The sequence below is a fragment of the Ambystoma mexicanum genome, chromosome 2p (assembly GCF_040938575.1).
Source record: "Ambystoma mexicanum isolate Mex_15411 chromosome 2p, UKY_AmexF1_1, whole genome shotgun sequence".
NCBI classification, from domain to species: Eukaryota; Metazoa; Chordata; class Amphibia; order Caudata; family Ambystomatidae; genus Ambystoma; species Ambystoma mexicanum.
In genome coordinates, this window is record NC_090923.1 from 90,985,751 (window position 1) to 91,011,174 (window position 25,424).

Sequence of the window (25,424 nt, forward strand, 5' to 3'; positions counted from 1 at the left end):
TTTCTATCAATTTCCAGGGCCTTAATGTCTGACATCCTTCGGCACAGCAGCATCGCTAGCTTTGCTGAGAGTGGGAAAGGCTGTCGTTCACCGGCCACCCAAGAAAAAGTTGCAAGAAGTCCTGGACATCCCATAAGACCACGTATTTGGGTTCTGGCGGTCACTTTAACTTTACTCCTTTCAGAAGTCGAATGACAGCTGGGTGTTCACCTCCCGGACTGCCCTCTACTTTGTCATGCCCTGCTGATAATGCGGATCTATAAACTCCTGGTTACCCTGCAAAAGAGCTTCTTCTGTATGTGCAGCCGTCCTGAAATCTGCCTGCTAGAAAATTGAGAACGTGCACTACAGGGGCTGAAACAGGATCCAAACTTTGTTCTGCGCACCATTGGGAGTACTGGTCCCATGCGGCACCGTAGCTCCTAATGGTGGAAGGTTCCCAGGAGTCTGATACAGTCAGCAGCGAGTTGCAAAAGGCCTGGCAACTCCCATCTCTTCCTGAACCCTGCAGGCGATCAAGTGTAGCATGTCTGCTTCTATCACTGGGTGACGCTGGCAGGTCTGGCGAGCAGAAGGTCGAGGCGATGCAGAAATCCTCGGGAAAATCCAAAGAAAGTTCCATCGCTACTGGAAACCGTGCCTGGGACTTAAAAAATGTGACTATTACCACGGGCTCTGCTTCTTCTCTGCGGACTTTCGCTAAGACCCTCGTGATCATGATGAACGGCGGGAATGCCAACTGTACTGCCCCCGTCCACAGGTTTAGGAACGCACCTGTACCCGCTGCTCCTGGGTCTATCCTCCAGCTGAAGTATCTGTGTGTCTGAGCGTTCAGTCTGGATGCAAATAGATCTGTGTCTAGGGGGCCCCAGGTTTCCCGTAACCGCTTGAACACCTGAGGATGTAGCTTCCAATCGCTGGAGTCTACAAGATATCGTGAATTTCAGTCTGCCATGCTGTTCTGCGCCCCTGGAAGGTAATCTGCTGTTACTGCGATCTGATACTGGAGGCAATAGTGCCATAAATCCTTCCCCAGCTCTGCTAGCATCCTAGATCTGGTCCCTCCTAGCCTGTTTATGTAGCGCACCGCTGAGATGGTGTCCACCTTGAGCAAGACGCAACACCTGACTTTGTCATTGGTGAAAGCTTGTACCGCGAAAGAACTTGCTAGCAGTTCGAGACAGTTTGTTTAACTTCAATTCTTCTTCTGTCCATTTCCCTCCCGTCTCTGCTCGATTGCATCTGGCTCCCCAGTATGCTCTGTTTGCATCTGACTCTATTACCATTTCTGGCACGTCGCTGAATATCGTGCAACTGTTCCAGGCCTCCATATTTTGCAGGCACCAATGCAGTTCTGTAAGTGCTTCATGGTCTAGGGTCAGTAACTGGTGATAACCTACCCCTCTTAGCAGATGTCTGATCTTGAGCCTCTGGAGCTCTCGGTAATGGAGCGGTCCAGGAAAAATCGCCTGGTTTGAGGCTTCAAGCAGTCCCACTATGCTGGCCAGACTCCAAAGCGAAATAATCTTCTTTGCTATCACTGCTCTGAGTTCTTTCTTGATCACTCTCACTTTCTGCACTGGGAGTTCCAGAGTCGCTTTTGGGGTATCTATCGTGAACCCCAAGAACTCTATCCTCTGAACTGGTTCAAGTGGAGATTTGTCTAAGTTCATTAGAAATGGTAGCGAACTAAGTAGGTTCAAAACTCATTGCACATTACTGGTGAGTGTAACTTTGTCTGGTCCCAGCACGAGAATATCGTCTAAATAAATTATAATCCGAATTCCCCTTACTCTTATGGCCGCGGCTACGGGTCTCATTAGTTTGGTAAAAGCCCAAGGTGTGGATGCTAGGCCGAACGGGAGACACAAGAAGCCCCAAATCTCTGTTTATCAGAAGTGCAGAGATCTGCAGTACGTTGTCGCCATCGGTATCGTGAGATATGTGTCCTTGAGGTCTAGCCGTGCTAGCCAATCTCCCAGATGTAAGAGTTCCCTGAGCAGGTTAATGACCTCCATCTTGAAATGATTGTATGTGAGCCATTGGTTTAAACTCCTCAGATTTATAACTGGTCTTATTTTCTCCCCCCTGTGCACCAGGAACATGTTCCTCATAATTCCTGCACCCCCTTGTGAGTCGCGTTCTATCGCATTCTTGTCTACCAGCTTTAGCAGCTCGCTCTGCAAACGTGACGCTTTCTCTAGCGGCATATGAATCTGGTGAGGTTCTCTTCTCTGTATGGGGTCGCCTATGAACTCTGACTGAAGTTCTGCTACTGCTTGGACGTGACTGAAGGTCTGCTACTGCTTGGAGTACTCCAGCATAGCTGGATAAAGTGCGCCATGCGCTCAAGAAGCGGAGGATTCTCCCCCCTACCTGTTTGCATGCTATACTCACCGCCCATGGCACTTGGCTGCCGGTAGGCACCTCTTCCTTTATGCCCTCTCAGGAATCTTGATCTCACTGGGAAGAAGGTGTCCTGCTGCCTTCCTTCCCAATACTGGGTTCACGGCCCTTAGGGTCTGCATTGGAAATTGTAGCGACCGGACGACAAACCCCGATGTCCGGTCCAAGAAATATCTTTCTGATAGAGCTTTGTGCCTTCTCCAATGCGGAGTAGGTCCCAACAAATTGGGACATTTCTTTAGCAAATGCCTCTCCAAACAGAAGTCCATTAGTGCCTTCACCCGCTTCGTAGGATGCTGGGTTGCTGGGCATTCAGTCTATCTTCAGCAACACCCCTCTCCTCCTCTCTGAGGAGAGGGCGCAGTTGGCATTGCCAAGGAGGCACACCGCTCGCTGTGCCCAGGTACCTAGGGCTTGGGCATCTACCGGCGTCCTGGTATTTTGACTTTTTCAGCCAAGTCCATTATTTTTGCCAAAGGGGCGGCTAGGTCCAGAACCTTATCCTGGCACCCTCTCCATGCTCTGTCCACCCCTTTCCGGATGTCTCTTGCTGACTTGGTCAATTTTCGGATCGAGGTCCAGGGTTTCTGCCAACTTGCTTGGCAACTCAGGGCGCAGGCACTCTGCCCTCATTCAGGAGCGCACCTCTGTCTAATAAAGCGTGACCCTAGGTGAAGGCACCCACTCTGAAGGTTTGGGGTGTCTAATGGCTTCGGGGTCGAACATGTCCCCCTTATCGTCCTCTTCCTCTGGGACAGTGTTCTCTACTACGTGTTCGCTGGAGGAGGAGTCCTCTTCTCCCCCTTCGTCATCGGGCGAATAGCCCACGTCCCCTGAATTATCCACCCCTGCGGTAGCGGGTCTGGTATAGCGATCCGCTGTTTTCGCCAAGAATGCCTTTTTTAGTCTGGTAGGGTCTTCTTCTCTTTGGGGGTCTATATTCATCCTTTTCCTCGCTAAGGGGGGAAAGAGGGGTCAAAGAGTCTTTCCTCTTCCGAACATTACACCCCTTCAGCTCAACCCCTTTTTGGGGGTGTCTAGCTGACGTACCTTCTCCTGGGCTGAGAGCCCGTCTTTTCCTGGAGGTCATTTGCTCTCTCTCTCTGCCATCCATGTCTCCAGCATATCCAGTCTCTGGGCTATGGGTTGCACCCCATGAGAGACTGCCTGTGACAAGGACCCCCGAGCCCCCACAACACCTTTTTAAAGCAGAGTGACAACTGTCTCCTGTTGCATGGGCACTTCCTCCCATTCTTCCTCACTCCATTTTGGTGTTGTGGACTGGGAATCTTTCCCATATTGAGCCATTGTAACGGTTGTCAAAGCCTAAGTTCGTACTGTCAATAGTAAATTGGCTCTTAAGAGAGCAGTAACACAACCACGCTGCTCTGGGCCTTCTGAGAGAAGCAGTGGAATAAACGCTCTGTTGTTTATATAGCGTTTGTTAATTGTTTTTTTTTCGTAATCTGACTTTTACTAAATCACTTTCTTCCTTGCTGCGCGTCTTCTCATAGTTAATATAAACTAGCGCAAGCAATAGGAACCTTTGGCGGCTTGTGTGGGAAAATGCATGGAGCAGGACGCTCACCTCAAACCAGCGCGTTCGCTCGTGGCTCTGGCCCGCCTCCACGGCCCAGACAACACTGGCTTGAAATATGAAGAAACCTAGGTATACACTGACAAGTGCGCAATCAAAGCAAATGAAAGAAGCGTATGGCGTGCAGCTCCAGCTGTTCAATAACCATTCTATTTTACTCGTTCCTTAATACGCACGCAGCGGAGCTAAACATTCAGCAATATTATAGCTAACGATCTTCTGAAATAACTGTCTAGTACTTCATACAAGAAATAAACTAGAAGTCACTTATCTCATGTTAGGCAGCAAAAAGAAAGAGGAAGGGACCTCTGGCTTGAGGATCTTCTACTCCGGGCAAGCACCTGATCGGTGGAGCAGAGGAGCCTCGTAACTACCAGAGGCTAGGGGGTTCATGGGATTAGTAGTACCTGAAAGAGGGTGCTTGACTTTTAGAACTTTTAAACTTTGCATTGAACCTTTTTCTCACTGTTCAAAACAGAAAATACCAGTTTAAATGCTTGTTGTTTTGAAGTGCTGAACTGGCAGCAATAAAGAAAGTAAAGCATAATGCTCGCCTCCTGTCTTGACATAGAATTGGTCAATCAAGTGATGTTCAATTCTTAACATTTTAGTCTGGAAAAATATTCCAAAGACCCGAAGAATAATAAATCTACATAGTTTGACTAAAATCTTTTTCTGTGGCAAGTTTAGTTTGTTGAACAGGAGTTTTGTGTTTTGTGTCTCCTTATAGATACCCGCAACTTTTTGCTGCTGGCATGCTGTCTGGTATTTTCACAACTGCTATCATGGCTCCAGGGGAGCGAATAAAGTGCCTATTACAAGTAGGTTTGCAGTATCATATGAATGTAATACATGATTATCTTGGTGTTTCATCCGACTTCCTATCTGTGCATTGTATATAGATTAATTTTGGTTTCCGAAATGGGACACACCACCATTTGGAATTCAGATTTTATAGCCACACTTAAACAATGGCTTACAGTGGGGGTGGGAGAATGTTACACTATGTAATTAGGTCGTAGTACTAAGCTTCATTAATCAAAGCACTATCCTTGGGACAGATATATGATATGATAGGTTACTTATAACATGCTTAATACCCAGAGGTTTCTAAGAGCGTACCCGGCGATCGAACTTGTGTTGCTCCATGTTGTCTTGCTTCCAAGGTGAGCATGTTACTCTTGAGCTATCCTCCCGAGACAGAGTTTACTAATGTTTAATGTAAGTAACACAGCATCCCCATGTGGAGGATAAAGGGACAGGGCTTAACAAGCTACTTGTACCTTCTTTTGTAACACCTCCTAGGAAGGGAAGGCAGGGGCCAGTAAACCAATGGGATAAGTAGGGATCAGAGGAGGGGTCAGAGGAGGAAGAGGCAGATCAAGATGCCAGCAGGAGGAAAGACTATTGAGTGCAGTGTGAAAGTGAATTGAAGAAAAAGGTGAAGTATTGGTTGGTGAGTTTTACTGTGTGGTGAGTGTGCGTGCCAGGTAAGTGAGTGGGGAGTGCTTGTGTGTCTGCAAGAAGGGTGATGGAGTAGAGAGAAGGAGTAGCAGTAGTTGTTGCTGTAGTAGTACTGTGGTGGAGTGTAGTAGTGTGGAGGAATCAGTTATAAAATCAAAGGGATGGAGACTAGTAGGAGTGAGACATCAGAGGGACAGAGGTGGAAGACTTAGTGGGGAAGAGAGCAGGTGGGGGTAGTTGGACGCATTAGTAGAGAGGTGAGCCTTCCATTCAGAGACAGGTAGAGGAACATTGGGGCATGAAAGGTAGCCCACCACATCGGGCAGAGTGTCTCACAGGCACATTCCCTAACCTCCTTTAGTACTAACCAATTTGACAGTGTAGGGCTTATTTTGAATGTCCCAGAGAGATCTTGGAGAAGGCATTTATCTTTAGGTTACTCTTTACCTCATGCTAGAGACTCAAAAGTATTGTGGTCAACAGAGGCTCTACTAACTTGGGGACTAATGATTCCTGGGTTAGAGATGAAAATGCTAAATGTAGAGGAGAGAGTGAGTTATGGCCCTAGAACCCTGCCAATAAATTCAATGAAAACATTTGAACCTTCGCCGTGAATTGGTGTGTTCTTTGTGTCATCTGTGATCTGGGGATCCAGGACTGTTCCTTTGGAGTGGACGTTTACTGCATACATTGTCTCTTCGGCTGTTAAACCATGGCCTCCTTGGCTGCTGCTTCAAGTTTTCCACACAGGAGGCCCGGAATCCCCCCTTGGTGGTTGGTATTTTGTGGCTGTTGGGCTCCTGTGCTGAGGTAGTACATCCAGAAACTAGACATGATCTCCCTGTTGGGTATGTCACATTCAAATTGTGTTCAAGACGCCAATAAAGAAAAATTATTCGTGAGAAATGTATTATTATATTGCCTCAGTCCAACCAGTGGGCTTATGTTAAATACATAGAAGTTTGCCTTTGGACTGAATGTTTCCGTAGGTTAGGAAAAATCTGAACCCTTACCTGGGCAAAGTAGTTATTGATGTAAGCTTCAGTTAAAGGATTGCTGAAGTTGAAAATTAAGTTGTATAAGGTACGTGAACAAGAGTATGTCTTCATTCAGTGGCGGTGGTCAGAAGTGGCACCAGGGGATACTCTCGATCAGTGGTCTTTAAACTGTGGGGCTGCTCACCCACAGGGTCCTTATGGATGTCCAGGTGGGATGTGAGGTTCTTCCAAAAGTGAATGCAGTTACTTCTTTTAATAGAAAATATAGGCAGATGTGACACCTGGGGCGTTTGGCAACAATATTTTGAATCAAGATGGATTCAGCATAAGAAATGTTTAATACCACTGGTCTAGGTAAAGTTTCTTATGGACTGATCTGTTTTGTGCATGGCGATTGGGGTATGTCTGGGCATTTTGTGGTTGGGTCATTGATTGATTGTCTTGGCATATGGGTTGTGGTGGGATAGAAAGGGATAGATGGTAACATTGTAGCTTTCATGCTTTTCCATTTATTTCTTATTTGATCTTTGGTCCAGTGTTCCCCTTTGCCCAGCTTTCACTTTTCTCATGTAAATGCTGCATCCATTTTTTCATGTAGGTATTAGATACTTAACTAGACCTTCTGTACGATGGGCTCAAAATAACATAAACCTTGTCTTCCACAGATTCAAGCTGCCTCAGGTGAAATCAAATATGCTGGTCCCATGGACTGTGCTAAACAAATCTACAGAGAAGCTGGAATTCGAGGAGTGTACAAAGGAACAGTGCTCACTCTTATGAGAGGTACAGTGTGAAATCTTTGAAGTATAGATGTCTTACTCCTTAAACTGAAATGTGTTTTCTAAATGTTACATTGTTTGGCAACACGTTCATAAAACTATTGTAAATCAACACCAGCATATTGTGTTACAATACAGTATATCACCATACAAAACTATTGCAAACCTACTGATTTAGCTTAAGGAAAAAAAGGATATCTGTTGAAAGATGTTCAGAACAATTGTATAGACTAACTAAATGTGTTTAGGCCGATTTATAAATGACCAAGTATGGAGGCATTCCTGTTTCATTTGTCAATGCCTTTGAAGCATAAGGAACCACACACATTCCTGTCCCGGCCTGCCCAACCTTGGCCAAGCAGGGAAAGGTGCTGCACGCTCTGTGCCCAAAATTCTTTTAAGGTCCTGTGGATGGATGTGTCTCGGTTGTTGCTGGTTCATTTTGAATAAATGACCATGGTATGTGCTAAGTCAGTTTTGGTATAGCTCCCTGTTGCGGGTGTAAAAAGAAAGACGCCTAACTGGGTATGGAGGGGGAGTAGGGCTAACAACAATCCAAAAAGGGAAATCAAGTTTATTAAAGAGCGGCATGGCTTGACTCTCAGGAAGGGGTAGTAAGTTGAACTAAATATACAAATAGTCCACTCACTTATCCATAGACACCTACACCACACTGATGTACTGAAAAATATATACTTTTGTTATGTACCAGATAAAGAGCTCTATTAGTTTGAATACGCACATGGGCACTTAATACACATTATTTAAATACACAGTATGTTATGAAAACATAACTTTCTTTGAGGATTATCCCCTCCCTACCCTGCAATACGGGTCCGCTATCACAGAAGGGCACACAACCTATGGTGATGTGGGAGGGGGCTAGAAAAAAAACTACACACTGTAAACCATGTTAAAACCCCTAGTGCCTGCTCCACGCATAGTACAGTGTCCTAAAGGCACACCCCTCTTGCCATATTGTAGGCCCTATACTTGATGGTAAGCACACAACACATCTAGATAAGTGGTGGCCAGAAAAGGAAACCAGACGTTTTACCACACATAAAATAATTCATCAAGTCCATAAGACCAATACTAAATCCACAATAATTGTGGCCCTCTAGGGCATAGTATTTAAATAATACAAATGCACACATCATAATCTCTGGTTGTGCTAGGCCAGTGGTCTTCAAACTTTTTTGGCCGGGGCCCCCTTGAGCAAAATTTGGGCAGGTCGGGACCCTCCAGAAATGCCAAATGGACAGTATATATTGCGCGCCGTCACCTGCTCCCATCACAATCGCTGGGCTCCCTCATCCCACTCCTACCCAGTCGCTGGTCTCTCCCCACCCCATCACACACCCTGGGATCTCTCCACTCTGCTCCCACCACTATCCCATGGTTCCCGCCCATTGTGCTCCCACCATAGTCCCTGGGTTCCCCCATCCCGTTCCCAACACAGTCTGAGGGTCAGTGGCGGCTGGTGATATTTTTTTTTTAAGTGAGGGTTATAACTATTTCCGCCAAAAATGCAATAGCGACCGAGCATAGTGAGGGAGCTCGAACCAATAAGGGGGGGTTCGGGGGGGTTTCCCCCCCTGTGAATTTTTTTTAAATAATGGGTTAAAATGTGGCATTGTAGAGCATACTTTTAACAACAAATGGGTAAATAGCCAAACAGTTTGCAATTGGTGCTGGGAGTCCAGGGGGCAGGCATTGATATTGATATTTATATTTTATTTCTATCGCGCTCGTACACAAGTGTTTCAGAGCGCGACAAGGCAAGGGAGGGGAACAGAGGAGAAGAAAACGGCGATCTTACTAGGCCCAGTGACATTGATAACGCGCAGAGGAGAAACAGATAAATAACAATAAATAAATAATAAAGGCAACAAACAGTGGTAGTGCAGCCAGCAATTTGCAAGTGCTACGTTTAAGGCAGCAGACAGGGTAGGTCTGATAAGTGCAGGAAGAAAGATGGTTCTCCTCAAGTTTTAGAGTGGCAAGGCGCTGTTCCAGAGGGAGGCCGAAGACGGAGATCTACCCCCAGCTCGTTTCTTTGATAAACGACTGACCCTGAGGGAGTTGGAGGTAGAGGAGTGAAGATCTCGAGAGGGGAGGTATTTGCAGAGGGATAGCTGAAGGTATTTTGGACCCAGGCCCCAGAAAGCCTTGTGGACAATGCAGAGGGTTTTGAATGATAGATGTCCAGTAAAAAGATACCATCCCTGTCCCCTGGGCCCCACTGGTCCTAACACAATCAACACGATTGTGTGTATGCAAGGCGCTGCACATTCATACAGTAAATCACTCTATCATTCACATGAGCATCCATCGCCATACACTCACTCATAACACAAGCATACACGCATCCATACACAAGTTTAAATAAAAACAATGTACATAAACGTACCTTCTGCATTGGCCTGCGTGTGGGTGCTGAAACGGCCTGCTCCAGCTGCTCTGTCCGTATGTGCAAGGAGGCGCAGGAGCTCCCCCTCAGACATAGACATGCAGTGCCCCAGCCAGCATTTCCAATGAGCTATGCAATGCTGGCGAAGCAAAACGCCCCAGCACTTGCATGGCTCAGTGAGCATGTGCGGCTGGGGAACTAAACTGAACTGTCAAAGGAAAACAGTGTTTCCCTTTGACAGTTCAGCCAGCCCAGGAGCACTCCATTAGCTGGATAAAGCAGCTGAGGGAGTGCTCACTGTTTCACTGGGCTGGCTCCTTAGCTCCTCCATAATGGGTGAGGGGCCACTGGGTGGGCGCCCCCTCGCCATTATGAATGAGCCGCCAGGCTCGGACAGGCCTATAGGGCAATGCCTGTACCAAAAATGTAAAATGCTAGTGTGGGCCAGTCAAAATGGGCCACCATTTTGGCCAATGTGGACCAGTTTGATGAGTTACTTAACTATGCAGTTAGTAATGTTGACCGTTGTTGCTGAATATATCACAATTTACTTACATTTTAACACAAAGCACCCCCTTGGGTACTATTGAAACAGTGGGCTTCATTACAACTCTGGCGGTAGCTGTGCTGGTAAAACCGGCACGGCTGCTGCTGGAGTTGCATCCGGGTCCGGCACCCGCGAATGGGCAATTACCAGGTCATGCCGAGTTAGGTTGACATAATTGCCCTTTCGTGGGTGCCGGTACAGGAAGATCCCCATTCCAGCCCCATAGGGCTCAATGGGAATGGGGAGCTCGGATGCACCGGCAACGTTAATAACGGTGCCGATGCATCCGACAAACTGTGCTCGCGGGTGCCGCACTGCCTGCCAGGTCAGACCTGTGGGCTGTCAGGCACCCGCAAGCACAACTCTTACTATGGCGGTACAGTAGCAACGGTGCCAGTAGCTTACCGGCACCGTTGTTACCATACAGCTATAGGTGTAATGAGGCCCAGTCTGTGACTAAAGGAATGAATATCCATTTACAACTGTGGGCCACATTTTCATTGTTGCCTGAGACAGTTTCATACTTCAGCCCGACCATGTGAGCCACCCCTGCCCATTTCTTCAAATCTTAAAAAAAAAAAAAAAAAGTTTTCTTTTTTTATTCATGCTGAGCTCTCAGGGCCCCCCAGGGATGCACCCGCGGACCCCTAGGGGGTTGCGACCCACAGTTTGAATACCGCTGTGCTAGGCTGGGGAACATATTTAAAAACGCAGCCACAGGTCTCCACAAAATCGAGATGCATTTTAGAAACCATTGCCAGTGCATTTCACTCCCAGGAAAAATAATTACACATTCACCAAAGTGTGTGTGTCAGGATTCACTTTAACAGACGTGAAGAGCTGAACTTTAAAAATATAATACAAATCCTTGGTAAATAATGAAAATATAGTATTTGCTCTAGAATTCACTGATCTCCTTGTGGGTACAGGGGCAGCTAAGTACACCCAAAGTCACTTTAGGAGAGACCTAAGGTGAATGGAAAGTTCCATAGAAGTCAATGGGACAGTCCGTAGGCAATCAGCTTGTACAAGGAAAATAAAGGCAAGTCTGTCTTACCCCACAGGTCCAGATTCTGTGTCAAACAAACCCCAGGAGGACAAGAGACCCTAATTTAGTGATCCGAGGTCTATTGAAGAAGCAGATGCTCCAGGTGCAGTTGAAGGAAAGCGGGAAGACTGCCAATGTTAGTCAGTGGGAAACGCGGTAGAGATTTGCGTCCAAAAAATCGTAGCCCTGGGTCAAAGGGACTCCTGTGACTATCTTGAATAGTCACCCACCGCAGGATCCAGAAGTAAGTTGTTTCAGCAAATGGATCCAGTAAGGCGAAACAACCCCGGTAATTACAGGACAGGTTTCAGGATCCGATTCCCAGGGACTTGAACCCTCGGCCAACAACGCAGCAGGAAACGTCTACAGCATGTCAGGAAATGTGCTTCTTCGAAGATTAAGAATGGCAGCAAGAAAAAGAGCATGGACTGGGTAACGCATCAAGTACCACTGCAAAAAGTGGCTGACTAAATCCAGCCCACTAATACTTGGAGGTGGCTAGGTAGGAAGGAGTCAAGTTGCCAAGCTTTTTGGTGGGCCATCAGAACTGCCCTCAGCCCAGACCACCCACCCAGGATGCAAGAGTGGGGAGCCCAGTGTTATGACCCTTGCCCCTGGCCCTCTCTGGCAAGTCAGCCTTCCAGTTGGGGCCAGGTCAAAGGCATTAAAACCTCATCCAAGATTCTCTTGGAGTCAGCCCTGGACTATGTAACTTGAGGGGGGGGAGGAGTTCAGCCAACATGGAGGCACACACATAGCTCAGTTACAAGTAACTGAGCTATGCTGTCTAGTCTTTTGGGTGTGGCAGGCCTGGGACTACTTTACCTGGACTACTTTGGGTGTGGCAGGCCTGGGATTATTTTACCTGGACTACTTTACATGTGCCTATTTAAACCGCACCCAAACAGCAGAACATGCTTTGTTGTTCTGCTGTGGGCAGCGTAACGCTCACCGTATCCAGTTCTTTGATGCCAGTTTACCTGAAACCAAGGACCTGCAGAGACAGAAAGAACACTACGAAACTTACCTGGAGCAGTATCCTGTCTTCAATCCATCGCCGACTTCATTTCCACTCGCCTGAAGGTACGAAATCCATCATCCGGCACCGCATGCATCTTGGAATACCATAACCTGGAAGGAGGAGAAAGAAAGACCGCATTAGTAAGCGTTTACTTGCGTTTCCTCCCGAATGAAGAAAGCCACACAATTCTTACCTGGATAGTCATCTCCTGGTCAGTATCATAGCTGGAACATTACGGCGCTCGGCGAGGAACATCGCAACCTGCAAGGAGAGAAAAGACACAGGTTAGCAATATAAAAGGCTAAACAGCGCTGCGCATCACGCATTACTCACCGGACAGCATCGCGCACACCGCGCCTTCGCCTACCGGCCCATGCTCATCTTCAAACTGCATGACAACACCAAAATACCATTCCATACCTAAAAGGAAAGAAGCAAGACATTATTCGAACTAAGAGGAGCATAACAACTGCATATAAAGACTGTAAAGCAGCAAACCTACGGAGTCGCAGCAGACCTGGATTCCCACAGGGGGGCTTGCACCAGTGAAGTAACTTGGTCGCTGCTCGCCCCCCACATCTACGCGTCCCTGCCACGAGGAGCAGGACGGAGAATCCACCTTTTACAATATCAAGGTGAGGAGAGGGCCAAGCGGGAGGAAGGAGTTGAGGCCAAGGGAGGTGGGAAAACATAAAGACAATCTGGTATTGAATCCAGCTCTCCTACCCATCGTTAACCAGGCCTTACCAAGGCCTTACCAAGGGACCGGGAGAGGGTTTGAGAGTGCAAATCATCCAACCAGGGCTGGGTGGCGTCCCCGTGGATACCAGGTGAGCGTAACACCCAGGGACTTGGCCTACATACTGGTTTACACCATGTTATATTATTTGTTACACACATGTTCACCAAAAGGCATCTTGGCGCGAGGATTCCAAAGTCACGGCCTTGCCCAATATTAAAAAAGGAGGGTTTTTGTTGAAATTTCTCTTTAAGGTATTCGGCCCCCTGACCATAGAAGGACCGGTGGACCAGACACAGAGACATACCCTTAATTCTCAGGGCTACCAAAAGCCAGAGCAAGGCCCGGAGAATAGGCTAATATGGGCTCCATATGGGAAGATGGTGGCCACCCGGGCTTGCAAGATTTTCCAGCAGCTGTAAACGATGAATGGAATGATAACTGGTGATAAGTGAGGCCACGATCAACTCAAAGTAGAAAGTGCCCCACTTTACACACCTCACTCACCTGCATGGTCATAGACAGCGACGATGATAGGAACACTTCCAAATTCGACAACCCTCACAGGAATAGGAAGATCACCAAGCGTGGGTGGAGGGGTAAAACAAAGACATCCAGAGAGCAGAACAAGAGGAAGGACACACCACCAGGACATCTTTGTCCTTGTTTAGCTTAAGCCAGTGTGCACACATCCCCTCTCCCACCGCTGACAAACTCTCACACAACCCCCAACGACACCCCAGCCCGGTCCAGATCTAATCAAACCAGAACCTGGGTGGCGTAGGAGTAGCAGCGGAACCCAGGAGAACGGATGAAGCGAACCAGCAGCTAACACAGATATTAAAGATCATAGGGGGACAAGGCAGAGCTGTGAGAAAGATAAAAGAGATGAGTAACTGTGATGGCTCCTTTCAGTTCGGAAAGAGTTAAACCACGCCAAGATGCACCCAGAGAGGCCTGCCGCTGTTAGCTGGGACAACAAGATTGAGTGATCGATCGTGTCGAAGGCCACTGACAGATCTAACAAAATCAGGGCCCTGACTCCACCCTGGTCCACCAACATGGTCCGATCATCGACCGTGGACACCAGGACACTGTGTCTCACCCTTGGCGGAATCCAGACTGAAAGGAGTCAAAGAAAAGAAGTTTCCAGAAACGAGGACAGGAGATTAGAGATTCGAGCAGTTTCATAAAAAACGGAAGAAGTGAGAAGGGCAGAAATTAGCCAACACTGATGCGTCCAGTGATGGTTTCTTCAGGAGGGGGATAACCGTTGCTTGCTTCAATTCAGCTGGAATGCACCCTGACTGACATGTAAAGTTCACAGCTTCAGTGACTAATGGCAGCATACCTGGTATGATTGCTTTAAGCATCACCAAGAAATCGGGTCATAAGGAGAAGCATGTTTTAAGTGAAGTGACTGCCTGTGCGAACTACCGAATAGACAGAAAATTTGACCGACACCTTAGTGGTGGCCTCAGAGGCCATCAAGGGTGGGAGGGGTCAACCTTCCGCAGATTAATCGTAGAAATAACTCTGAATATCTTCCACTTGAGCGGCAAAAAAGTCTGAAAGGGAGTCACATAGTGCCTGAGTAGGTAGGACCCCTGGCGAGAAATGTGTGGTAGAAGAGAAGGATTTCACCACAAACAGTGCTCCTTTGACTGATTCAGAGCACGTTCAACTTTATGGGTAAACATATTTTTTTTTTGGCAGTCTGAATATCTTGATGGTAGCTTTTAGTGATCTGTCGAAATGTGACCTCCTCTACCAAACTATATGAACAGCGCCATTTGCGCTCAGCCTGTCTTACAAGCATGCGAGAAGCTTTCAATTGGTCTGTGAACCAAGGCTCAGAAAGGCACCTGTTGCCTGTACATGTTTGAGAAGAGCTACCTGATCAGCTACCTCGCTGAAAGTATGCGAAAGATGAGTCAGATTAATATTAGCAGGACTCTTAAATTTGTCCAAAATGAAGGGCAGCAGTCCCTGGGGACCTACAGTGCCAATTACGCCTCAAGGACCATGCCAGGGCCGCTTTGGTACTACAGACCCCCATACCTTGAAAGCTATAAGGCTGTGATCAGACCGGATCACCCGTTTAGCTGAAATAACATTGCCTCACAGAACTGGGCTAAAATTGGGGTTAAAGGGATATTAAGCATCATGTTAAAATCTCCTAGTACCACCAGGATCACAAATTGCACCAGGAAAGGATTAAAACATGCTACAAAGGGGCCATGCAGTCGATATACCATCAATAAATGCCAGGCAGTTGATGCTGACCTAACAATGCTTCCATTTTCAGTTTATGGTCCAGTGGGATAGCTAAAAATTGCAAAGCTGTTCTAAAAATGACCGGATATTCCCCCCCCCCATCCCTCCCGTCCTCCTTCCCCCTTTCCCCCCCACCAAGATGGACGGAGACACGGTTGAGACGAATAATGCTGTAAAGTTCAGGTAGGACATGAGTGAGAGCTGGGGCAGATGTTTCCGTCGGCCACGTCTGTCATGAATCCTACATTCAACGAGCCTTCAACCAGAAGCTCATGGACCAATATGTCATGCGCAACCAGTCAACATGATTTGACTAAAAAAAGCATACAATAAACGATCCTCTGCGTGTACATTGATGGCGTTGGCTGATGCTGTCATAGAAAAGAGATTTGGCAACCTTGTGCCTGGAGGCAATAAGTCCAGCAAGGCTTCCTTTGAGTTATATATCAAATGTCTAGGCCAGCCGGGCCTGTCCTTGTCCCGGACGGGCCCAGACTGGCTAAACTTTGGCGTGATGGGACTCTTACACTGCGCTGGCTACCAGATCGACACATAAGCCAAGAAGAAGTATTGCCAGAGCCAATCCGCTCCCACTGCGACTAACCAGTGAGGACAAGGCTTCCCCAAGTAACATGCATGTTGTTAGAAAGCAAAGAAAGACCTGTACACCTGAGCCAGGCACCCTCTGCCATTAGCTGGCATACAAGGAGAAATGAGTTTAAAAGTGGAGAGCAATAAAAATATCAAAAGTATAAAATATCATCACTACAAAGTAGCGTAAGTGCAGGTAACTAGCACCCAGTCACACGTTGCAGCTCGGGTTATGACCCGGTGCATAAAAGGAAAATAAGCTCATGAGCGAGTATAAATAAAATCACGAAACAAAAGATTAGCGTTCCGCAGCAAAGCCATACTTAGTAATCTGGTCTGTTATGTTGGTACATAAGAGAGTTCTTCATCTTGATGGAGATGATTAAGATTGTTCTTATAATGATTTCTATTCACCTCTGAGTTTAAATATTAGTCTCTTTATTCCTATTGGGACGAGTCGGATCAGACCCATGAGGATTTTCACCCACTCCTCTTGGTTATATTACCACACTTTCTCCTTGTTCTCTTTAGTTTGAATGATATGATCAGGATTAATCCCATAAAGATTATCATTCACCTCTTGTTATTCATGTATCACATCTTCCTTGTTTTGACAGAACAAGTATTAGTCCCATAATTGTTGCCATTTACCCCTCTCCCGAGTCTCCTGTTCCCCCTGCTACCTGGAATCTTTAGGGGCAATGTCGCTGGGGCTTCTTGTGGGTCTAGGTGGAACCTCTGATTAAAAAAGAGATCTGTGGTTTGAGTTACAATAGCAGAAATTGGTTTCTTCCTCATTCATGATTCCACCATAGATGTTCTCCGAAGTATGATGAATAGGATTATTTAGGGTGTTCCCCATTGGAACAGGAGTCCTTGTCCCAAAAGGTGGGGATGGAAGTCTTTCCTGGTGGGGTCCCACTTGCCTCTACTCCTAGGGAGACTATAGCCGAGCGGCCTCGCCACCCCAGCCTCACAGAGGTGGGGGGGGACACCCCTCTAGGCAGAAGGGGCGAATTACTGCAATTCGTCGTAGGCCCTCGAACGAGGCCCCAAGAAAGCAACCCGTCCCCCCCACCCCATGGAAATCCACCCCGCTGATAAGCTGTTGCTTAGTATACCTAAATTCAAATCTTATGGAGACAGTAGATTTAGTGGCAGGCCCTCGATCGTGGAATGCTCTCTCTGCATCCATGAAAAATGTATGATTATTCCAGTTTTCGAAAATCTTTGATAACGTATCTTTTCTGCATATGTCATCTTAGCCATTCACTTATGCATGCGCCTTAATGCAGTTTTGTCTTCCTGTGGTGCGACATTTTCATGCACCTTAACCTTGTGACAAATAGATGTCAGGTCAACTTTAGGGAGCTTTTACCCCACCCAGAGCATGCAGCAACTCCGAAATGTTTGGAAGTGGAAACTGTTCTTCTGCCACTTGTTTTGTTCCGTAGATTTACAGAGATTCTCACTGATCCATTTGGCGTTCTGGCAACCACTATTGAGATACCCATTTCGTGGTATCTACTTCAATTACACCCCCTCTCAACATGCGCTGGAGACCAATCGTCACTTCCTCTCGGAGTGTGATGGGAATTCCTTTTAATTTTCGAAGCAATTGGCATTGGTTTCCCTTCAGTCGTATTTCATGGCAAAATCCTTTTAGGTTTCCCAATCCCTTTGCAAAAATATTGCCAAAATATTATTTAAAGTGTCTTATTCATATGGACCCCCCCGCCTCATATTTTATGTTCTTAATACCATTCTTTAATGTTTTTCTGTGTTGTTGGGAACTAGGCCCTGGATCACTGCATACAACTGCCTTGATACATCTGAAACTTGGACTACAGACCATCTCACTGCCCTCTGTGGGTTGTGAGGTACCCTTATCTTGTACTTTTGTATATATGTACTGTAAATATGGTAACATGACATGTATTGCATCAGCTGTTTGTATCCTATGTATGTAACCTAAGTTTAAGTAATCTTGTACCTGCTGTGCCCGGCTACCCCTGGGTTTGGAGCGCATTATCAAATAATAAACATAAACATAATATTGAGCCTATATCCTTGCTGTGGCCAACCAAGTACATTTCCACCTTACATATACATACTTATTATCATCCCTCACGCTTAATTCCAGTTCCACTGACAATTGGCCTACAATGTCAGTATTGTGCGCTCCATCGGTATTTGTGCAAATGTTTGTGGATTGTACCACTACTTAACCAACATGTATTTTCCAACATTTATTTGATCGTATAATCAGAGCACGAGCCAACTAGGACATTGGGCCTCATTGCGAGTTTGGCGGTAACCATGCTGGAATAACCGGCAGGTAGCCGCCGGACCCATAAACAGTTACCGCCTCCGGACCACCTGGTAACACTGGGGTATTACAACCCTGGGTGCCGGTAATTCTGGAGGCGGTAACTGTGTTGTTCCCCATTCCCATAGTCCCATAGGATTCGATGAGAATGGGGACCATGGTAACGCCAGTTCTGTCTATGACTGAGCCAGTGTTTCCATTTCCGCCTGCAGGCGGGTGGCGTTACACCTGCCAGGCCAGACCTAGCGGGAGTGACACCACCCGCCTGCAGAACTCATAATCTGCCGGTCCGGAAACAATGGTGGCGGAGGATTAACCGCCACCGTTGTTTCCGGACCGGCAGACTCGTAATGAGGCCCATTGTCGCCCATTGACCAAAAAGTGAGCAAATGGCTTCTTCCTTCTTGATGTCCAACACAGTAGTTCAGTCCACGATGCAACATTAATCCCTTTTATATGGCCTTCCAACTCTCCGACCATTGACGCCCTATTGACATTTTTACTGCATCTTGCCAAATGTATTTTTCTCCTCTGCAATCTGAACAGAACCCTTTCCAGTCTGGACATTCCTTGGCATTAGCTAAATGGTGTGCACTATTGCACTTACAACACCTTATCCTGGATCGCACTGATCTTAGGCTCCATGGACCTGTCTCTGTATTCAAATTTCTAGACGTTACGATCTCATCTGCAATTTGTGACGTGTTTGACTTGTGCTCTCCCACATTGGACCTTTCATAGATTCACATGCTGTATGAAAACTCCAGGTCATGAGTCTTGGAATCCTCGGTAATACAGAGCAGTTTATTTTTTTGAATTAAAACGGCAGTCACTTACTGCACTACTAGTCATTTTTGCGTCCTATTGCCCACAGCCAATGGAAAAAAGCACCCTTCACACCGTCCCTGGAGGCCATCTTCAGATATTTTGCCACACGTTGTGTTGGGAGTCCTCAGAAATGTACATTTTTGTTTACATTTCTGCAACTTTTTTTGTTTTCAAGCCACTTTTCTGAATGCTTTACTCCAGTGTTGTCTGGGGTTGCTCCGCTTCCCATGGCCTTTGTCCTGTTTTAGCCGATTCTCGTCTTTGTGTCTGTCCTTCAACCGTCCATGATAGACGCCAAAGGCAGTCTTTTCAAGACCTGTGCCACCTCGGGCCTCAATGTCTACATGGAAGACTTAAAAAGACTGCCTCTGCTGCCTGTATCCGGCACACGACATCCAGGACTGCTCAATCTGTCAGTCATTTTCTAACAAAACTCTCCAGGACCACCACTGTAGGTTAGTGGCTTTGCTTGATGGCACAGGGGCCTCTGACTGAGCCAGTCCTGAGTCACTCTTCTCACAGACAGAGAGATCAGTACAGCATGCTTCTTCTTCCAAGAGATCTATATCACACGAGTATGCATCTCGAATGTCCAGTCACCCTCTGCCAAAGTGATGTCGACTTAAGCATCAGCGATGATGGTTGCTACAGCAAGAATAATTCCTTTTCGATTGGAGCAAACTGGTCAGGCCTTCTTTATAGTCTACACCTCTGTTAACTGCCCAAGGCAGATCATCAAGTCAAGCTAGCAGGTCTTCATCCACCATCCCGTCAACGAGTCGGGCTCGTCCCCGTCAAAATGTGAAAGATCTGCAACGGTGGACCTCGGCAAGTCTGTGAGCACCACCTCATTGACAGTCTTTGCCCATACCAAATGTGCGCAAGGCGAAGTTGTCTACCCTGTCATCGGCTTGCAAGATTTCATACCATCCGGAGCAGGCCTCGGCAACTATCACCCCCTTTGTCTACAGTGGGTGCCCTGCAATCGTCGTCGGCACTGGCTGCTCTACTCAGGCCTTTTCACCCGTTGACACTGGCCTTAGGTGTCATCCCCAGCTTTGCCAAGCTTTTAGTGATCCCTCCAGAGCATGTTCTCCAGGATACAGACCCAAAGGAGCCAGTAGGGGTTTCCTCTGAGGGAGAAACTGACATTGTGGAGTTTGAGACTGCAGACTGGACCTCAGTCTACCATGCCTCCCCCCTAACTCTGTGCCAGCATCTGTGGGGCTGCCTCCTACAATTCCAACTGGCCCACCATCAGGACAGATCTCCCCTGCCCCTCCTCGGGGACTCTACTAGAGACATCTTATTGAACATTCTAACAGTGCTGCAGTCCTTGGTGTCTGGGCTGCAGCACACACTACCTTGCCCATCTGATCACCCCTACCTTCAGAACCTTGCCTCCACCCCTAGGACAGTGTCCAAGACCTCCCCACCCCCAGCTGAGGCTGTGGTAGGAGTAGGGGACGGGGAAAGCGTATACCCCTCACTGTGTATCAGTAAAGAGAGAAGGCGACAACCTCTGCAGTAGGCAGGTAATCTTTTATCTGCCAAGGAGGGGTTTACCGATGTCTCATGTATTTTAGTGATGGTCCACTGTTCACACCACCCAGTAAACCTTTGTATGTGTATTAAGACATGTACCATGTATAACACATCAATACACAATACATTTAAATAGATGCCCCACACTTAATGCGCATGTTCAAATACTTCTGACCAAATCACTCCATAACGAACACTCAATGAATGCTTTTCACACTCTCGTACAAAGTACATCTTTCAATTATGAGAAATAAGTAATAACATAGAACTCAAGGGCATACCCCTTTCACAGTGAAAGCTAGGGTAAAGGAAACTAGAAAACTAAATAAATGCTTCCACTGGAATGTAACTAATCTGTTTCCAAATAAAAAAAGAAATTTGAACTGGCACTAATGAATTTGCTAAATTATCACCTGTGTAGCATGGGTAAGGGGAAGATGAAGTATGACAACAATGTGTCAATTAGAAGTAAGAGAGGTGAGACTAATTTAGTATTAGTTTGAGATGTACTGAACCGGAAAAAACAACATACACATTAAATATGTCGCGTAGTTCAATGAAGTTCAAAGTATGAAGATTAGTTCACGAGAAAGTGTTATGACCTACAAAAAGTGTAGGGAATAAAAAACGGGGAACTTAATTGTGTGCTAAACCAGTGAGGTAGTGACGTAAGTGAAAACCAATCACAAATGTGTCTTTGTGGGGTCTGTTAATTTATAAAACCAGAAATGCAAGATGTTCACACTTGTTTTACGTTTCAGCAGAGATATTAGTGAAAACTATCTTCATCAGGACTGGATCATAGACCCTAAAAATAAAGGACATAGCTCACTTACTGTTCACCAACATACTATGCAGTTGACAAGGCTGAAGAAACGGCCTGGTATAGATTACCAAGTATTAACACTCGAGACAGAGTGCTGCCGCTGTGACGGAAGAAAGACCACAGGAACAGGTTCTGAAGGCTGCATTGATTGCAAAGCCCTATAAATTAAAAGAACCAGCCATGTTGGCTATTTAGGTTGGGACAAGCAGGGAGACCTGTCATAACAGAGAAATCGTACTGGCAAGCAGAAGTAGATGACAGTTATCCACATAGGCTTACTGTGCTGCAGATACTGGGAACCAACAAATATATTAGCCGAATGTTGCCGCAAAAGCTTATAGTTTGAATACATTCATATTGGGAGCAACATATGGCGCATCCCCATAAAGTGTATCTGGATTTCTGATGTTTGTTAATCTGCTTGGAATCACATGCTGTGCATAGGTCCGACATCCAGTGGTCACTGCGGAGTATTGCATTTTGTTTTTGTAGTCGAAAAGGGGACGTCGACAAGGCGTGTCTGTAACACTATCCCTATAGTGACGTGCGGTGTACCCACAAACCCTCACGCGTCGAGGGTCCCTCAGATTGTTTTTTTCCGCCCAGCTTTTGGTCGCCTTTACGCGGAGCTCCTCGAGAGACATTGCAAAACATATTTCCTGGACCTTGGTCCTGACTTATTAAATTAACACATAGATCCCTCCACTCGACGTAGCTGCGAAGCTGTTTCTCCGCCCAACAAGACCTTCGACGGAGGAGACGAGACGGAGGAGATCCATCGGCTCTGCCGAACACGTGGCCTGGCCTCGCCAGCCAACATACAGTAGGGAGAGTGGGGGTGGAACTATCTTGTTTCTCTTTGAGAATGCCTTTCCTTTTCCCCTCCCTTTCCCTCGGGGTTGTTATCACCACAAATTATTGCCTCAGCTATGGAGAGGACACCCTTTAGGTTTTGCCCGCGCTGCAAGGGCAAGTACACCTGGAAGGACAAGCATAAACGCTGTAATCGTTGATTGCCCCTCGATCATAAAGAAGACGGCTGCGCGGCTTGTCAGCTTCTAAAACCCAAAACTCTAAAAGAACGTAGAGTCAAGAGGTGGGCGGTCTACGCCATGTCGAAGTCCCGATTCCTCACCCGCCGCCACCGTTGCGGAAAGTGACGAGGAAGGTGATAACACGACCTCTGTTGCGGAAGTCTTAAACCTCTCGAGGGAGCGCTCACGCTCCTCGACGTCCGTCCCCGGCCCCGACGGGCTCGGCTCACGCCCTGCTTATGGGGATGAACACCCCGGCGACAAGGACGCACAAAAGACTCACTCCCATAAGCACACAACCCACAGCTCTTGTTCGTCGAAGACGAAGAATCCATCAGCGCCGAAGGAGACGCAGGGCACCCCGGCGTCTACCTCAGACCGTACGAGTCTAAAGCCCCACTCGCAAACGCAGCCGCGACCAGCGACTGGGCTTTCTACAGATAAAGGCGCTACACCCAAACCATCCGACGTAACGCTCCGTGTAAGCACGCCCGTCGCAGTACAACGCGCAACGCCCGTAACGTCGAGACTAGAAACCTCCACAGACAATTCACTTGTCGAGAGCCTAGCGAGGATTGTTTCGGCCGATACCCATAAGCGGACGACAAAAGACACTTCCAATACCGCGCAAAGGGCTAAAGACACGCCGAAAAAGCCGAAGGGGAGCCAGGAACTGCCCCCTTCATCTAGAGGGACTCCTGGCCTGCCGGAAGGCTTTTCAGACGCGACGGAAACCTTTCCTCGAGGTTGTGGGAGAGGTCAAAGCGTTTCCAGGCAGAAAACACTAATCCCCCCCCCCCCCCCCGAAACTCTGGAGAGACTCCATTTCTGTATGGAGAAAATGGAAAGGTTTATGGAAAACCAAAACCTACCAACACCCAAAAGGCCAAGAGAAGGACCCCAGGGTCAAATTTCCTAGGCTGTTTAATCCTTCACATGAGGAATTTGATGTGTATGACCTCACTGAAGAGGAACAACATTTTCAGGAAGAGGATGATTTTTTGGGTGTAGAGGAAGAACGAAACCTAGAGGAGGAGGGTTTTCAAGAAGATCCAGGTGCAGGGGGCTTCGGAGAAGAACTAGATGTAGTTACCTCACACCCCTGGCAGTCCCCATCAGCGTACTCTGACCCTGATGCCATAACCCTATCTCCTCCCAAAGACTCGCCTATTGGGAACACATCTCCTATAGATGATCAGCCTACGTTTAATGCACTGTTGCGCAAAGCAGCAGCGCATTTCGAATTGGACACATGGGAGACCTCTCCTGACATTGACTTTGTGGAAAAAGTAATTAAGGAGAAACCCCCTGTTAGTCAAACCATTCCACTCCTTGCCTCAGTAAAAAGAAGAATCACCCCTTCTCTATCCACTCCTGCGTTGGTCAGAGGAGTCAACCCTCGAATAGAAAACCTCTTCAGTCCATCTCCTTCTGACCCTTTGTACGTCAGGGGCCACTCCGTACCAGAATCCCTTGTTGTAACAAATACAAGGAAGAGAGCAGGGGTGCCACTGTCCACCAGCGAGGCACCACCAGACAAGGAGGGGAAAAAGCTGTATGCCCTGGGGAAAAGAATCTCCGCTTCCGCCGCTTTCTCAGCAAGGATCGCTAATAACAACTCCTTACTAGCAAGCTACGCAGACGCACAGTGGAGCAAGCTATGTAGCAACGCTGAAGAGGCACCAGAACCCCTGCGTACACGCCTTCTGGCCACAATCACAATCAGCATCGTTAAAAACACTTTAGATGCTGCAGAGACTGCTGGGCGTTCCCTAGTCCAAGGGATACTCCTCAAACGCTATGTCTGGCTGCGCAATTCAGGGTTTAAACCTAAAATACAGGCTTCCCTGATCAACAAACATATAGAGGATACCAATCTCTTTGGTAAAGCAGTTGATGAGGCTCTAGAAAATGCTAAAAAGGAGTTTGACACAATCAAGACCCTTGACCAGATTTTTAGGCCCCCTAACAAACGTGGCTGTGGCAATAAGCGTTTTTTTCGTGGCCAACGCCAGCAGCAAAATCAACAACAACAATACTCTGCCAACAACTGGTCCTCTAACCAGGGTAATAGTGGCCAGTACAATCAGAGAGGCCAACGCCGTGGCAACGGGAGAGGTCTGGGCTCTACCCCTAGAGCCTCCCAGGCCAATAACAGCAAATGACCCGAAGATTCGGGTCACCTCCCATGCATCGCCGGTCGGGGGCCGGCTAACATCGTTTCTTCCAGCATGGGAGGGAATAACATCAGACCGTTGGGTACTATCAACCATAGCCCGCGGCTACTGTATAGAGTTCAACAGTTCCCCAACATACAAACCCCCACGAGGACGACGCATGACACCAGAACACCTCGCCATCCTTCTACAGGAAGTGGAACAGCTACTGGAAAAAGGAGCTATAGAGGTCGTGCCTCTATCTCGGGTAACGGAAGGTATTTATTCAGTGTACTTCCTTGTACCCAAAAAGGACCTAACCATGCGCCCTGTATTAGATCTGCGCCCAGCGAACAAATTTGTCAAGCCCCAAAGGTTTCGCATGGTAACCTTACAGGAAGTAATCCCATTGCTATCACAAGGGGATTACATGACAACACTGGACATGAAAGATGCATACTTTCATATTTTAATGTCGCCAGCGCACAGAAAATAACTCTGGTTCATGATAGAGAACAAACACTACTAGTTCAGAGTGCTACCCTTCGGCATAGCATCAGCACCAATGGTATTCACGAAAGAACTGGCAGTGGCAGCGGCCCATCTGCGCAGGTTGTCCATCCCAGTATACCATTACCTCGACGATTGGCTCATAACAGGGGATTCTTACGAAACATGCTTCTCCAATACCCAAAAGACTGTAGACCTTTTGTTCCAACTGGGCTTCTACATCAACGAGAAGAAGTCCAGCTTAGACCCCAGCCAGATCAAACAATTCCTAGGGGCTCTAATTCGAACAAAGGACGACCTCGTCTTCCCCTCCAAC

The 25,424-nt window shown here is 47.2% G+C and overlaps 1 protein-coding gene across 1 annotated transcript in view; it reads left to right on the forward strand.

Moving 5' to 3' along the window:
• Positions 1-25,424, forward strand: part of SLC25A20 (solute carrier family 25 member 20) — a 412,128-nt gene that overhangs the window by 182,474 nt on the left and 204,230 nt on the right. Inside the window, exons 4-5 of the mRNA XM_069643324.1 lie at positions 4,734-4,824; positions 7,131-7,248. Of these exons, the coding sequence (XP_069499425.1) occupies positions 4,734-4,824; positions 7,131-7,248 (209 nt within the window). The remainder of the gene's footprint in view (positions 1-4,733; positions 4,825-7,130; positions 7,249-25,424) is intronic.